Source organism: Rhinatrema bivittatum, chromosome 4 (assembly GCF_901001135.1).
Source record: "Rhinatrema bivittatum chromosome 4, aRhiBiv1.1, whole genome shotgun sequence".
Classification (NCBI taxonomy): Eukaryota; Metazoa; Chordata; class Amphibia; order Gymnophiona; family Rhinatrematidae; genus Rhinatrema; species Rhinatrema bivittatum.
Window position 1 is genome coordinate 482208212 of NC_042618.1, and position 16242 is coordinate 482224453.

The 16242-nt window shown below is 50.0% G+C and overlaps 1 protein-coding gene across 1 annotated transcript in view; it reads left to right on the forward strand.

Moving 5' to 3' along the window:
• PDE3A (phosphodiesterase 3A) overlaps window positions 1-16242 on the forward strand; it is a 100070-nt gene that overhangs the window by 32145 nt on the left and 51683 nt on the right. The window contains exons 6-8 of the mRNA XM_029597546.1: window positions 2361-2472; window positions 9749-9862; window positions 13270-13469. Coding sequence (XP_029453406.1) covers window positions 2361-2472; window positions 9749-9862; window positions 13270-13469 — 426 coding nt within the window. The remainder of the gene's footprint in view (window positions 1-2360; window positions 2473-9748; window positions 9863-13269; window positions 13470-16242) is intronic.

Genomic DNA, 16242 nt, shown 5'->3' on the forward strand with positions numbered 1-16242 from the left:
CAGAGCAAGTGGCGAAGCTGAGAATATGCTCCCTTGTAAGAGGCCACCTTGAGCGTGGAGGCCACATCTTCACAGGAACGTTGAGAGCAGAAATGACAACAGGTCCTGGGACAGAAAGAGGCTCAGGATGTCCTCACAGCAGGAAAGTGCGGGAAGGGACAAAGCATGCGAAGGTTTTCCCTTAGTGAGAGGGTGGCTGATGCCTGGAACAGCCGACTGAAAACCAACGGCATTTAAGACAATTTTTCAGGCAGACGTTAAGAGTCTACCCTTCTATCCAGGAAGTGTGCATGAATGCTTAGCCGGGCCTACCCGCAGTGCCGCCGGTTTCCTGCAGCAAACGTGAGCAAATTCTGCTACCTTTATGTGACAACTTTTGCATGATTTCACATAGCTGCATATTAAACAATTTTCTTCTGCTATTTCTGTGTCTCTGTGCTGGGGAAGTAGGATGGGAAGGGGCTAGAGCGAGAGGGGATGGAGGTGGATAGAGATTCAGAGGGAGGAGAGGAGAGGAGGGCGTCTGGGATCAGAAGGAATGATCCATTCATACCACTCCATGCCAATATCGAGCCTTTCTCGCACTCATACTTAGGGAACTTCGGTTTTATTTATTTTTTTCTGGGAACTTCAATGTTATAACAAACAAAGTACTGAGAAAAAATGACTGGGGTTTTTTTTTTTAAATTAAAACATTGACATTCCCAAAGAAAACAAAGGTTTACTTATCCTGCACTCCCTTCCAAACCCCTCCAGTCCTCTCATTCACCGTCTCTCCACATACACCCCTCCGATCTCCTCATCACCCCCCACAGCTGCTCAGTCCTCTTATTCTCTCTCTCCCCCTTCTGATCCCCTCACTCATTCTCCACAGCACCTCTCATCCTCACTCCCTCCCTCCATACACCCTTTCATCTCCTTCACACCCACTGAATCTCTCCCCGCAACCCTCCCCACCCCCTTAATCACGTTCCCTCCCTCCACATCCTCACTCATTCCCTCAGCAGCTTCTCAGATCCTCTGCCTTCCTCCCCCCACTCTACCTCGCTCCATCCGCATCCCCTCAAATTCCCTCACTCTCTTGCCCCCCCCCACTCTCCACCCCTCGGTGCCTCAGGCTGCATCATCCTCTTCTCCTGGACTTGATGTGCTTTGAAGCGAGTGGGGTAACATAGTGCTGCGGGAGGATGATGCAGGTCCACAAGCACCACCGCTGCTCCCGCTGATGCCCCAGCCCAGGTCAGCCACAGTGGGAAACCAGGGGACATACCAAGCATCAATCTTTTCTCCTGCGTGACAATCAGACTGCACCCCTGCACCAAAAACCTTCAGTTTTCTCTTTCTCACACTGGCAGACTCGCACCTCAGATCCAGAGCCCGAGGTTGTAGCAAACAGAGTCTGGCGCAGTGAGTTATATTTCAAAATCATAAACTTTTAATCTTCTGGGAGGTACCAGCAGTCCAATTCACACTAAAATCACCAAAAAGATGACAAAATAAATAGACTTTACATTTCTTCTTCTGATCTCTAGCATTTAGATCGTAATCTTCTTCTTCAAAGAACCCTGTTACATTAGTTTACATTCCCTCATAATCTCGTCAATGCTCACATCCCATCTCTGAAATCTCCGGATGAGGCGCACAGAATCTTCCATGATGTGCCCGGGGTCTCCAGGCCCCCCCTAGGTGCTACATGGCCATAGCTAGGAGTCTATCAGTGGCTACCCAACATCCAAGGTGGCACCATCCTGCTGGCCTGGATGGATCCCTCTGCCGAATGCATTCACAAATCCAGGGCCGGGGCTTCCATCAGGCAAACTGGGCGACCACCTAGAGTGCCAAAAGTTTGGGGATGGCAAAATCCCTCCAGTATGGGGCCCAGAAGTGGTAAGAAGGGAGCGCTGTGCGCTGGGGGGCAGGGAGGGGAATGACCCAGGATTTGCACAGGGTGCCAAACAGCCCTGCACAAATCCTGTCCAGACTAACTCGCAGCTCAGACTTACACTGACACAGGGCACACGCTCCCTAGAGGTCCTCTTTACCAGATATTCCTAAAGAGGTGGACGCAGAAAGCAGCGTCAGACTGCTCTGAGGCAGCGCAACGCACAAATCAAAAGAAGAGATGACAATACTGCATAAGGGTGAAGGAGCAGGATTTAGGGCCTGGCCCACGTTTGGGACAGTGGTGAGACATGAGAGGGATCTGCTTTGAGTTTATGTGATAGGAAGTCTCAGTCTGAGCAGCACTGACTGTGTTACCTTCTGACATTAAAGAGGGGGAGCCAGCACAATCCAAGTGAGGGCTCAGTGCTGCCGCCCTGCTCCTCCTGCTCACATCTTCTTTTCTTCTTTTGCTCTAGGTTTCCTACAGACTTTTCGAGGACATGGGGCTTTTTGAAACATTCAAACTTCCCGTGAGGGAGTTCATGAACTATTTTCATGCTCTGGAGAACGGCTACCGAGATATCCCTTGTAAGTACAGGCGTTGCTGCCCCCTTACATAAGAACATAAGAAGTGCTGTGCTGGGTCAGCGGCCTGTCTGACAGTGGCCAAATCGGGTTAAGGTGGGCAGCTGATCCCTAAAGAGCAGATCCATTGCTTGTAACTCACTGCCAGGGATAGCGATGACTAAGAATGTGCTGTGGACATTTCCTCCAGGGATCTGTGCAAACCCCACTATGCTCGTCGCCTCGATCGCATCCTCTGGCAATGGATCGCACTGTTATGGCCGCCGGCCGCGGCAGCACGCGACCGGGGCCGACTGTCATGGCCGCCGGCCGCGGCGGTCCGCGGCCGGGACCTGGCACTCACCCGCGGCGTTGGGGCTCCAAAGAGGCTCCTGCGGGGGCAGAGAGCCTCAGAAGACGTTCTCCGCGGGACCCGGGCCGCGGTGCGGCTGGCTGCAGGCCTCTGACTCCGGCCATGGCCCCGCCCCCTTTTTCTCTCCACTAGGGCCGCGCGCGCGCGGCTGAAGAAAGCATTTAAAGGGGCCACGACAGGAAGTGTCGTGGTTCCCTTATGCAGCACTTCCTTGGATTTGGTATTTAAAGGCAAGGTCTGCTCCTCAGACCTTGCCTTAGTATTGAGGCTCAGTTCCTGGTACCTGTTTGGCGTTCTGGATCTTGCTGTTCGTCCTGCTTCTGCTCTTCTCCCCGTTGGACTGATTCTGTGGCTCCTGACTTTGGACTGTTGGTGGTGACGTCTCTGGCTTTGACGCGGACTGGCTCTGGATCCTTCTCCTTCTTGTCCCTGGATTGGCTGCGGACCATTCTCCCGTCTGCCCCTGGACCGGCTGCCGACTTCTCTCCGGACTTCGACCCTTGGATTTGGACTGGGACTATTCTTCAAGTGTTCTCTTCGACTTCGTACGACCTGCTGGAGGCGCCAGCCGTCTGGAAACCACGACCTGCAGGAGGCGCCTGCATCCAGATCATCTCCATTCTTCAGGGAGTCTCCTAAGTCCCAGCGGCCGTGCCCCTACGGGCTCCTCCTGGGGGGGTCACGAGCTTCCAGGGTGAAGTCTTCAAATCCACCTCTCCAACAGGCCTTGCTATCCGACAGTAGAGACCGAGAAAGGTTTACTCCCTTCATGGCAGTGCTGACTCTACTTCGGAACAAGGGTCCACTTTACGGATCACAACAGAATACTAAGGCCATGGACCCGGCAGAGGCCACAACTTCCCTAGTCATTCCGGGATTGGCCCAGAAGGTCATGGAGCAGCAACAAATACTAGAATCCATGGCGGCTTCCTTAGGACGACTAAACGCTCGGCTGGATTTCATAACGCCAACTCAAGTTATGCCACCACCACTACCCTCGGTGGTACAGAATAATCCCCAGTCTATAATTCCACTACCGACTCCGCCACGCTACGCCGGAGAACCTCGCCTGTGCCAGGGGTTTCTCAACCAGTGCAGTATGCACTTTCTTCTTCAAGCTGCTATCTTTCCGGATGATCTCACCAAGACAACCTATATTCTATCCTTGTTGGAAGGTAAGGCCCTGGCCTGGGCCTCTCCGTACTGGCGTCGGTCAGATCCGATACTACAAAACCTGCCTAAATTCGTGGAGTTATTTCAAGCAGTGTTTGACGACCCTGGGAAACAAGTGGTCGCAGGTTCCAGGATTTTACAACTTCGGCAAGATGATCGACTACTGGCCGACTATACCATTGAGTTCAGAACTTTGGCATCCGAGCTCCATTGGGAGGAGAATTGTCTCCGGGCAATTTTCTTGGAAGGCCTGGCGCCTAGAATAAAAGATGAAATGGCAGCCCGAGAATTACCACAGTCCCTGGATGCCATCGTGGACCTGGTCACCCGAATTGACCGACGACTACAGGAAAGAGCACGGGAAGCCTCCAACACAAGAAGTCAAGCAGCAGGAGCCACGCCTTCCCGTTCGGTTCCTATCTCCTACATGGCACCTCAATCAGAAGGAACTACGGAGGAACCTCTGCAACTGGGGCGAGGTCCCCTCTCCCCAGAGGAACGGCAGAGACATCACAAGGCAGGCCTCTGTCTATACTGCGGTGGAGCGGGTCATCTCCTTGCCCGTTGTCCTATACGTCCGGAGAAACTTCAATGTCTAGGCTCTACTGGGGGAGTAACTCTAGGCATTACCTCTCCGGCTCTTCCACTGACTCTACAGGTCACCCTAGACTTCGAAAAGCACGGATTCTCTACCCTGGCTTTAGTGGACTCTGGGGCTGGTGGGAATTTCATCCTACAAGATGTGGTAGATCAACTACACATCCCCACTTGCCTATGTCCAAAGCCGTTAATTGTATCCTCCATCCATGGAGATCCCCTACCCGGGAGGATAACCCATCATACTGTTCCGATGACATGTCACATATCACCAAATCATACTGAGAAGATTTCTTTTTATATCATCCAAAGAGCAATCCATCCTATAGTTCTTGGCATTCCATGACTACAGTTACACAACCCTCAGTTCGACTGGACTTCTTTAAAACTCATTCACTGGGGATCAAAATGCCTGGAGTCTTGCATTCCCGGATCAAGTTCCTCCAGCAGTTTCATCTGTACCTCTCAGCAGGAGTGTCTACCGTCGCAGTACAAGCAGTTTTCGGACGTGTTTTCCAAAAAAGCTGCGGACATTTTACCCCCACATCGAGAATTCGATTGTAGTATCAATTTGATTCCAGGTTCCACGCCTCCTCGGGGTAGGGTCTATCCATTGTCTGCTTTGGAGACCCGTGCTATGACAGAATATATCCAGGACAACTTACAGAAAGGATTCATCAGGCGCTCTAAATCTCCGGCTGGGGCCGGCTTTTTCTTTGTTGGGAAAAAAGATGGGACCCTGCGTCCATGTATTGACTACCGTGGCCTTAATGCCATTACCATCAAAGACCGGTATCCGCTACCTCTCATAGCGGAACTTTTCGATCGTCTACAGGGAGCCAAGTTATTCTCGAAGTTAGATCTCCGAGGAGCGTATAATCTTGTCAGGATTCGTGAGGGTGACGAGTGGAAGAAGGCATTCAACACCAGGGATGGACATTATGAATATCTGGTCATGCCTTTTGGATTAACTAATTCTCCGGCTGTATTTCAGCATTTCGTTAATGAGATATTTCGAGACCTGCTCTATGTCTGTGTTGTAGTCTTTCTGGATGACATTTTGATTTTTTCACCCAATTTACAGACACATAGACAACATGTTATTCTGGTGTTACAACGTTTACGGGAAAACCAACTTTATGCAAAACTCGAAAAATGCATCTTTGAGCAAGAATCTCTACCATTCTTGGGGTATATTATTTCTAAGCAAGGATTTCAGATGGATCCATCTAAATTGAAATGTATTGAAGAATGGCCCCAACCTAATGGACTACGTGCATTGCAGCGTTTCTTGGGGTTTGCTAACTACTATCGTAGCTTCATCCGGAATTTCTCCAAGTTAGCGGCACCTCTTACGGCTCTTACCCGCAAAGGAGCTAATGTTAGGGCTTGGTCTCCAGAAGCGGAAGTAGCGTTCCGGGCGCTTAAGAGCTCATTTCTCAAGAAGCCGTGCCTCCGGCATCCTGATCCCAGACGGCCGTTTGTAGTCGAGGTGGATGCATCCACTGAAGGAGTGGGGGCTGTTCTAAGTCAGAATGACACCACTGGAACTTCTCATCCTTGTTCCTATTATTCTAGGAAATTTTCGTCAGCTGAATGGAATTACGCTATTGGTGACAAAGAACTCCTTGCCATCAAATTGGCATTTGAAGAATGGCGACAGTGGCTGGAGGGAGCCCAGCACCGGATCACAGTTTACACTGATCATAAAAATTTGGTTTACCTCCAACAAGCCCAACGTCTGAACCCACGCCAAGCTCAATGGGCACTGTTCTTTACACGCTTTAATTTTGAATTACGTTACCGACCTGCTAACAAGAATATTAAGGCAGATGCCCTGTCTCGGTCCTTCTCTCAGAGGATGTTGAAGAACCTATCCAACACATTATAGACCCCGCCTGCATCAACTTGGCTGCTACATTCACAGTTCCACCTGGTAAAACGGTGGTACCCAAGAGACTCCGTAATAAAGTGTTGGTCTGGGGACATGACTCTCAGCTAGCAGGGCATCCTGGACAAGCCCGGACTCAGACACTTCTTCAGCAGTACTATTGGTGGCCGGGAATGTGCAAGGACATAAAAGCTTATGTGGCCTCCTGTCCAACTTGTGCTCAACATAAAATTCCCCCAGGGAAGACACAGGGATTGTTACAACCGTTACCAGTACCGTCGAAACCTTGGACACACATCTCTACAGACTTCATTGTGGAACTTCCGTCCTCAGAGGGCAATACTGTTATATGGGTGGTTGTGGACCGATTTTCAAAAATGGCTCACTTTATTCCCTTACCCTCCCTCCCGTCTGCTCCTCAGTTGGCCCAATTATTTATGCGCCATATCTTCCGACTTCATGGTCTGCCACAGCACATTGTTTCTGACCGTGGTCCCCAGTTCACAGCACGTTATTGGCGCAATCTCTGTAAAAAATTTCACATCTCATTAGACTTCACTACTACGTTTCATCCTCAAGCCAATGGACAGGCTGAACATACGAATCGTACGTTAAAACAATTTCTGCGAATCTATGTTAACTCTCGCCAGGATGACTGGGCGACTCTTCTTTCTTGGGCTGAGTTTTCCCATAACTCTCATGCCTGTACTGCTACGGGAGCTTCGCCTTTTCAGATCATTTTTGGACGTCAACCCAGACCACCTTTGCCGTTACCATTACCAGTTCCATCCCCAGCAGCCCAGCTCACTGCTACACAATTAAAAAGACTTTGGATCCATACTCAGCAGATGTTGCAGAAAGCGGCACTCTCTGCCAAGAACTTTGCCGATCGACATCGTCAACCTGGTCCTACGTTCCGTCCAGGTGAAAAAGTATGGCTGAGCACCCGACACATCCGATTGCGGGTCCCGTCTATGCGATTAGCTCCCCGTTATATCGGGCCCTTTCCAGTGCTTCGACAGCTAGGACCGGTGACCTATCAACTTCGTCTGCCAGCAACATTACGGATTCACAATTCCTTTCACACGTCGTTGTTGAAGCCGTTGGTCCTCTCTTGGCCCACTCGCAAGATTCCTGAAGCCTTACCGCCTAGAGCAGAGGATGAGACAATTTACCAGGTGCATGAGGTACTTGATGTCCGCAAACGAGGTCGCACATGGGAGTTCTTGCTGTCTTGGGAAGGATTCGGTCCAGAGGAGAATTCTTGGGAGCCTGCTAAGAACATTTTGGATAAATCTCTCCTTCAGAACTTTCACAATGAACATCCGAGTAAACCCAAGCCTTCTAGAGGGAGGCCTAGAGGAGGGGGTACTGGTGCAGCCGCCGGCCGTGGCAGCACGCGACCGGGGCCGACTGTCATGGCCGCCGGCCGAGGCAGTCCACGGCCGGGACCTGGCACTCACCCGCGGCGTCGGAGCTCCAAAGAGGCTCCTGCGGGGGCAGAGAGCCTCAGAAGACGTTCTCCGCGGGACCCGGGCTGCGGTGCGGCTGGCTGCAGGCCTCTGACTCCGGCCATGGCTCTGCCCCCTTCTTCTCTCCACTAGGGCCGCGCTCGCAGCTGAAGAAAGCATTTAAAGGGGCCACGACAGGAAGTGTCGTGGTTCCCTTATGCAGCACTTCCTTGGATTTGGTATTTAAAGGCAAGTTCTGCTCCTCAGACCTTGCCTTTAAATACCTTCACGGCAGTGCTGACTCTACTTCGGAACAAGGGTCCACTTTACGGATCACAACACGCACAGCTTGACTGTGCACTCAGGACTGGATTTAGTGCAAAAGGCTCCCTGGGTGAAAATTATTTCTAGTGCCTCTCCCCACACTTCAGTTATATTTCTGCAAAATCTGCATAAAAGACAAGACAAGTGTCTTCCTATTTGTACTTTAATTAAGAAATGTTTACATAGGCCAAACACAATTAAATCTTGACTTTGTAAGTTTTTTCTCAGCAACTTTTGCAGAAAATTTCAAATTTTTGCAAAGCAATGTTCTCAGTCACTGTACTACAACATTCACATTTTGTAAGGAAAATAAACCACTGGGCTGGCTAAAGTGTTTCCAGTCCATAAACGTTAATCAGTTGTTTCCTCTTGAAAAGTGCAAAGACCAGGGGAACACAATGAAGTTACTGGGTTACATTTAAAACTAAAAAGAGAAAATATTTTTTTACTCAATGCATAATTAAGCTCTGGAATTTGTTGCCAGAGGTTGTGGTGAAAGCTGATAGTGTAGCTGCATTTAAAAAAAGGTTTGAACAAGTTCCTGTAGGCAAAGTTCATAAACCATTATTAAGGTGGAGTTGCAGAAATCCACTGCTTATTCTTGGGATAAGCAGCTTGGAATCTCTTTACGCCTTGGGATCCTGCCAGGTACTTGTGACCTGGATTGGCCACTGTTGGAAACAGGATACTGTGCTTGATGGATCTTTGGTCTGACCCAGTATGGCATGTTCTTATGTTCTAATGTGGCACTAAAGCAGAGTTACTTTACCAAGCAAAGTCAGTATTGATGCAGATTCTCCTTTGGATCACAATTCTCCTTCAGTCCATAAATTTGGTACTTGTTCATCTTGCTCCTGCTGTACTAAAACCTGGGTTTTTCATAACCAACAAAGGTACACCTTCTGAAAATCCAAATACACCACATGTACCAGATCACCTTTATCCACATGTTTATTAACCCCTTCAAAAAAATGAAGCAGACTTGTGAGGCAAGACTTCCCTTGGGTAAATCCATGCTGGCTGCATCCTATTATAACAGTTTCCATGATTTTTCCAGGCACTGAAGTCAGGCTCACCGGTCTATAGTTTTTTGGTTCCCTTATTTAATATGCAAATGTCTGCATATATGCCGCAGAATTGCAGCAGAAGTTTGTAAGTCTTACCACAGAATTTCCACTTTAGCTGCTGCAGGAACTGGGGGTTGTGGTAATAACCTTGTTTTAGTTCCCAGACCCTGTGACTTCATGCAATGTGCAGTCAGAGCTTCCACCCAAGGGATGGCTGTGTATTTTTTTCTAAAATGCTGTATTTATGAAGTGTGCTGCAGTCCTTAAGAGAAGAAAAAGTTTGCAATGTGAATGAATATATTGTACCTGGTACTTCCTGTCGCTAATCTTTTTTTTTACGTTAGCAAGTAGCATAAAGTAGGTGAATCTGCCCACGGATGGACTTTCCAAACTCCTTTATTGTCACATTTTGTATTGGTCACAGATCACAACAGGATCCATGCCACGGATGTGCTGCATGCTGTCTGGTACCTTACCACGCAGGCTATACCAGGCCTCCCGACAACTGTCAGCGACCATGGATCAGCAAGCGACTCGGGTATGCTGTTCTCTTCCACTAACAGGTCAGCCAGGCCATGCTCACTCTTAGTTGCATCCAGGCTCTGTGGGTGCTGATAATTCAGCTGCATTATAGTCAGGAGGAGTGGGGAGAGGTCAGATGTGGGTGCTGATAATTCAGCTGCATTGTAGTCAGGAGGGGAGGGGAGTGGGGAGTGATCAGATGTGGGTGCTGACAATTCAGCTGCATTGTAGTCAGGAGGGGAGGGGAGTGGGGAGTGGTCAGATGTGGGTGCTGATAATTCAGCTGCATTGGAGTCAGAAGGGGAGGGGAGTGGAGAGGGGTCAGATGTGGGTGCTGATATTTCAGCTGCAATGGAGTCAGAAGGGGAGGGGAGTGGGGAGTGGTCAGATGTGGGTGCTGATAATTCAGCTGCATTGTAGTCAGGAGAGGAGTGGGGAGTGGTCAGATGTGGGTGCTGATAATTCAGCTGCATTGTAGTCAGGAGGTGGAGGGGAGTGGGGAGTGGTCAGATGTGGGTGCTGATAATTCACCTGCATTTTAGTCAGGAGGGGAGGGGAGTGGGGAGTGGTCAGATTTGGGTGCTGATAATTCAGCTGCACTGGAGTCAGGAGGAGGAGGGGAGTGGTCAGATGTGGGTGCTGATAATTCAGCTGCATTGGAGTCAGAAGGGGAGGGGAGTGGGGAGGGGTCAGATGTGGGTGCTGATAATTCAGCTGCATGGGAGTCAGGAGGGGAGTGGGGAGTGGTCAGATGTGGGTGCTGATAATTCAGCTGCATTGGAGTGAGGAGGAGAGTGGAGTGGGGAGTGATCAGATGTGGGTGCTGATAATTCAGCTGCATTGGAGTCAGGAGGGGAGGGGAGTGGGGAGTGGTCAGATGTGGGTGCTGATAATTCAGCTGCATTGGAGTCAGAAGGGGAGGGGAGTGGGGAGGGGTCAGATGTGGGTGCTGATAATTCAGCTGCATGGGAGTCAGGAGGGGAGTGGGGAGTGGTCAGATGTGGGTGCTGATAATTCAGCTGCATTGGAGTGAGGAGGAGAGTGGAGTGGGGAGTGATCAGATGTGGGTGCTGATAATTCAGGTGCATTGGAGTCAGGAGGGGAGGGGAGTGGTCAGATGTGGGTGCTGATAATTCAGCTGCATTGGAGTGAGGAGGAGAGTGGAGTGGGGAGTGATCAGATGTGGGTGCTGATAATTCAGCTGCATTGTAGTCAGGAGGGGAGGGGAGTGGGGATTGGTCAGATGTGGGTGCTGATAATTCAGCTGCATGGGAGTCAGGAGGGGAGTGGGGAGTGGTCAGATGTGGGTGCTGATAATTCAGCTGCATTGGAGTTAGGAAGGGAGGGGAGTGGGGAGTGGTCAGATGTGGGTGCTGATAATTCAGCTGCATTGGAGTGAGGAGGAGAGTGGAGTGGGGAGTGGTCAGGTGTGGGTGCTGATAATTCAGCTGCATTAGAGTCAGGAGGGGGAGTGGAGTGGGGAGTGGTCAGGTGTGGGTGCTGATAATTCAGCTGCATTAGAGTCAGGAGGGGGAGGGGAGTGGGGAGGGGTCAGATGTGGGTGCTGATAATTCAGCTGCATTAGAGTCAGGAGGGGAGTGGGGAGTGGTCAGATGTGGGTGCTGATAATTCAGCTGCATTAGAGTCAGGAGGGGGAGGGGAGTGAGGAGGGGTCAGATGTGGGTGCTGATAATTCAGCTGCATTGGAGTCAGGAAGGGAGGGGAGTGGGGAGTGGTCAGATGTGGGTGCTGATAATTCAACTGCATTGGAGTGAGGAGGAGAGTGGAGTGGGGAGTGGTCAGGTGTGGGTGCTGATAATTCAGCTGCATTAGAGTCAGGAGGGGAGTGGGGAGGGGTCAGATGTGGGTGCTGATAATTCAGCTGCATTAGAGTCAGGAGGGGGAGGGGAGTGAGGAGGGGTCAGATGTGGGTGCTGATAATTCAGCTGCATTGGAGTCAGGAAGGGAGGGGAGTGGGGAGTGGTCAGATGTGGGTGCTAATATTTCAGCTGCATTGGAGTCAGGAGGGGAGGGGAGTGGGGAGTGGTCAGATGTAGGTGCTGATAATTCAGCTGCATTGGAGTCAGGAAGGGAGGGGAGTGGGGAGTGGTCAGATGTGGGTGCTGATAATTCAGCTGCATTAGAATCAGGAGGGGAGGAGAGTGAGGAGGGGTCAGATGTGGGTGCTGATAATTCATGTGCATTGGAGTCAGGAGGGGAGTGGGGAGTGGTCAGATGTGGGTGCTGATAATTCAGGTGCATTGGAGTCAGGAGGGGAGAGGAGTGGGGAGTGGTCAGATGTGGGTGCTGATAATTCAGGTGCATTGGAGTCAGGAGGGGAGGGGAGTGGGGAGTGGTCAGATGTGGGTGCTGATAATTCAGCTGCATTGGAGCAGGAAGGGAGGGGAGTGGGGAGTGATCAGATGTGGGTTCTGATAATTCAGGTGCATTGGAGTCAGGAGGGGAGGGGAGTGGGGAGTGGTCAGATGTGGGTGCTGATAATTCAGCTGCATTGGAGTCAGGAAGGGAGGGGAGTGGGGGTGGTCAGATGTGGGTGCTGATAATTCAGCTGCATTAGAGTCAGGAGGGGAGTGGGGAGTGGTCAGATGTGGGTTCTGATAATTCAGGTGCATTAGAGTCAGGAAGGGAGGGGAGTGGGGAGTGGTCAGATGTGGGTGCTGATAATTCAGGTGCATTGGAGTCAGGAGGGGAGGGGAGTGGTCAGATGTGGGTTCTGATAATTCAGGTGCATTGGAGTCAGGAAGGGGAGGGGAGTGGGGAGTGGTCAGATGTGGGTGCTGATAATTCAGGTGCATTGGAGTCAGGAGGGGAGGGGAGTGGGGAGTGGTCGGATGTGGGTGCTGATAATTCAGCTACATTGGAGTCAGGAGGGAAGGGGAGTGGGGAGTGGTCAGATGTGGGTGCTGATAATTCAGGTGCATTGGAGTCAGGAGGGAAGGGGAGTGGGGAGTGGTCAGATGTGGGTGCTGATAATTCAGCTGCATTAGAATCGGAGGGGGGAGAGGTCAGATTTGGCTGGTGTTATTTGAGCTGCATTTGCTTCCCTTCTAAGGCTGACTGTATAATAATTGGAGCGAGATATATGCAAGCTACTTTTTAAAGATGTTTCATTACTGATTTTAACCATTTTATACCAAAGCAAGAAAAACAGAACACAATGAAGGGTCTGGTAAGGGTAAATTTCCCGACCTGAGAATCCTCAGTTGCCCCATTATGATTCAAACCTTTTCATGTGTTTTGAAAAAATTAAGTCATTATTTCCAAACGTTCTTAAATTTGTACCTGCAACTCCTGTGCAGATAAGCGTTCCTCTTTTGTGAACTGCCTGCCACCCAGCCTTCCTTAGAGTGTGCAAGCTCCTCTGCTTCTGTGATGTCTCTGCCATTTCTTTCCTTCCTTCAGATTCTGACAGTGGGATCACCCATGGCCACATAGCTTATGTCTTCTCCAAGATGTGCACGGCCTCAGACGAGAAGTATGGGAGCCTGGCTGGGAACATTCCAGCCCTTGAGCTGATGGCCCTCTACGTGGCTGCAGCCATGCACGATTACGACCACCCAGGCAGGACCAATGCCTTCCTCGTGGCAACCAGTGCGCCCCAGGTGAGCTGTCACAGCCAGTGCTGCTTGCGATCTGCAGGAGGTGGTGCTGGGGTGTGATGCGGACATGTTCCAGGTGCTAGGGGCGCGATGGAGATGACTGGGATGCGTCTGCGATGCAATTAATCAGGAGGAGGATATGCATTATAGTGCACTCAACAGTCCCGAAGAAAGTGATATCATAAATAGTACTAGACAGTCGACTTATTTTAGTCTGAAAAAAGTGTATAATCTTATACAGTTTTGACTACAAGCAGCACAAAACGTACAATCATATGCCACAAACACAATGCTGTCCTTAAGAATATTATTTCTGTATTTAATAATGCATGCAAAACCCTGTGAAAACTGCCCATAATGAACGTATCCAGCATGGCCCATGTGAAGGCATTCAAAGCAGAAATTCAGCTCATAGAATAGAAGCTGCAGGGCACAGATGATAAAGGAGGTTGATAAATTGAATAAACATTGTTTTCTCATCTTTGGCATTGTGTTTTATATGCATTAAAATGTAGTTAAGGACAGTGTGGTATTTGTGGTATAAGATAATAAACTTTCAGAAACGTTTGTAACTGTCCAGCACTATTTATGATATCACTTCTTTGGGACTATATAATATGCAATATTTTGTTTTTGACTGATTTTTGTTAGATGAGGATGTGTTGCTCCTTTTTTCCGAATGTGTTTAACCCAAGCATTACTTATCATTTGAGGAAATGTAGAATTTGCCGTCTCTTACCTTCCCTCCCTGCCCCAGGCTGTGCTGTATGGCCTAAGACTTACCAAGCTGGGCCAGACCCAAGGTCCATTGAGACAGGGACAGCTCAAGGCAATCTGCTGCCTGAGGCGAGGGAAAAAAACAGCACCCCCCCCCCCCCCCGCAAAGGCGTAGTGCAGGTGAAATCTCAAAGAGAGCAAGGGAGGGGGTGCTTTTTTGACTGCCGCAGCACACTGAGCCGACGATTTCAATGTGTTATCCACTATGACACCTAGATCTCTTTCTTGGGTTGTAGCACCTAATATGGAACCCAACATTGTGTAACTATAGCATGGGTTATTTTTCCCTATATGCATCACCTTGCACTTATCCACATTAAATTTCATCTGCCATTTGGATGCCCAATTTTCCAGTCTCACAAGGTCTTCCTGCAATTTATCACAATCTGCTTAGATTTAACTACTCTGAACAATTTTGTATCATCTGCAAATTTGATTTCCTCACTCGTCGTATTCCTTTCCAGATCATTTATATATATATATAGATCCCTCAAAGAAAGTACACGCTAGCAGAATACTTCTCCTCAGTCACACATGCAGAACACTGACAGATCCTCACCAAATACAGAATAGGGAGGTCATAAATTATAAATAGAAACATGCAGACAAAACTGAACTGGAAACTGCAACAAAGCCAGACAAGCAGTACAACAATGGAAAAAGAAAAACATCACCATCTTACTAGATAAACGAAGCTTGACCGACGTGCCGCAAATGCGCAGTAGAGACCAGCTCTACCGCGCATGTGCGGGCGAGCACGTCGCTCTGAGCAAGCGTCTGAAAGAAAACAATGGCGGCGTCCAGTGGCAGCAGCGGGCGGCGGCGGCGGCGGTACCAGCAGCGGGCGGCGACGGCGGTAGCGAGCGGCGGCGGTACCGGCAGCGGGCGGCGACGGCGGTAGCGGCGGCGGTAGCGACGGCGGTAGCGGGCGGCGGTAGCGAGCGGCGGCGACAGCGGTAGCGGCGACGGCGGTAGCGGCCAGTAGCGAGGGAGGGAGAAGAGAGAGAGAGGGAGGGACGGACTGAGTGGGAGGGAGGGACGGAGAGAGAGAGTGGGAGGGAGTGACTGAGTGAGAGGGAGGGACTGAGTGGGAGGGAGGGAGTGGGACTGAGGGAGAGTGAGTGGGACTGAGTGAGTGAGAGGGAGGGAGAGAGGGGGGAGGGAGTGACTGAGTGAGAGGGAGGGACTGAGTGGGAGGGAGGGATTGAGTGAGGGGGAGGGAGTGAGGGGGAGGGACTGAGTGGGAGGGAGGGGGGACTGAGTGAGAGGGAGGGAGTGGGACTGAGAGAGAGAGGGAGGGAGGGAGTGGGACTGAGGGAGGGGACGGAGGGAGTGGGGACAGAGTGAGTGGGACTGAGTGAGAGAGAGGGGGGAGGGAGTGAGTGAGACTGAGTGGGAGGGAGGGACTGAGTGAGAGGAGAGGGAGAGAGGAGAGGGAGGGTGGGGAGGAGTGGGTGAGGGAGGGAGGGAGGTAGGAGGTGGTGAAGAGTGAGGGGAGAGAGAAAGAGGGGGAGGTGAGAGACAGAGGGATGTAGCCCGTTTTAACGGGTTTAACGGCTTGTTCCTTATAAAACACAGAACAATAAAAACACAAAATATAAATTATAATACTAAAACCATACTAATAAAAAGAATATTTCAAAACAGCTGATGAATAGAGCAACCAACAATCAAAAATTGAAAAAGTTTTACAAATTTCTCTAATATCTATAAAATATTTTAAAACAGCAGACCCATAATTAAAAAGAATAAAGGATTTTAAAATATTATTCTGCTCTCCATAGCTAGGAATTGTTGATTCCACTCACCCTGAGATTGTTGTGAATTAGTCAGAGGTGGTGACCTGCACAAACTTTCGTATACAGACACTCTGTAAGACACATGTTCTTTCTTATACACACTCTCTCATATATAACTCACAGATGGTCCCTGACACTCACACATGCTGAATCACTGACTTGTTCACACACATACACTCACACTGCTCTCACGCCCATAC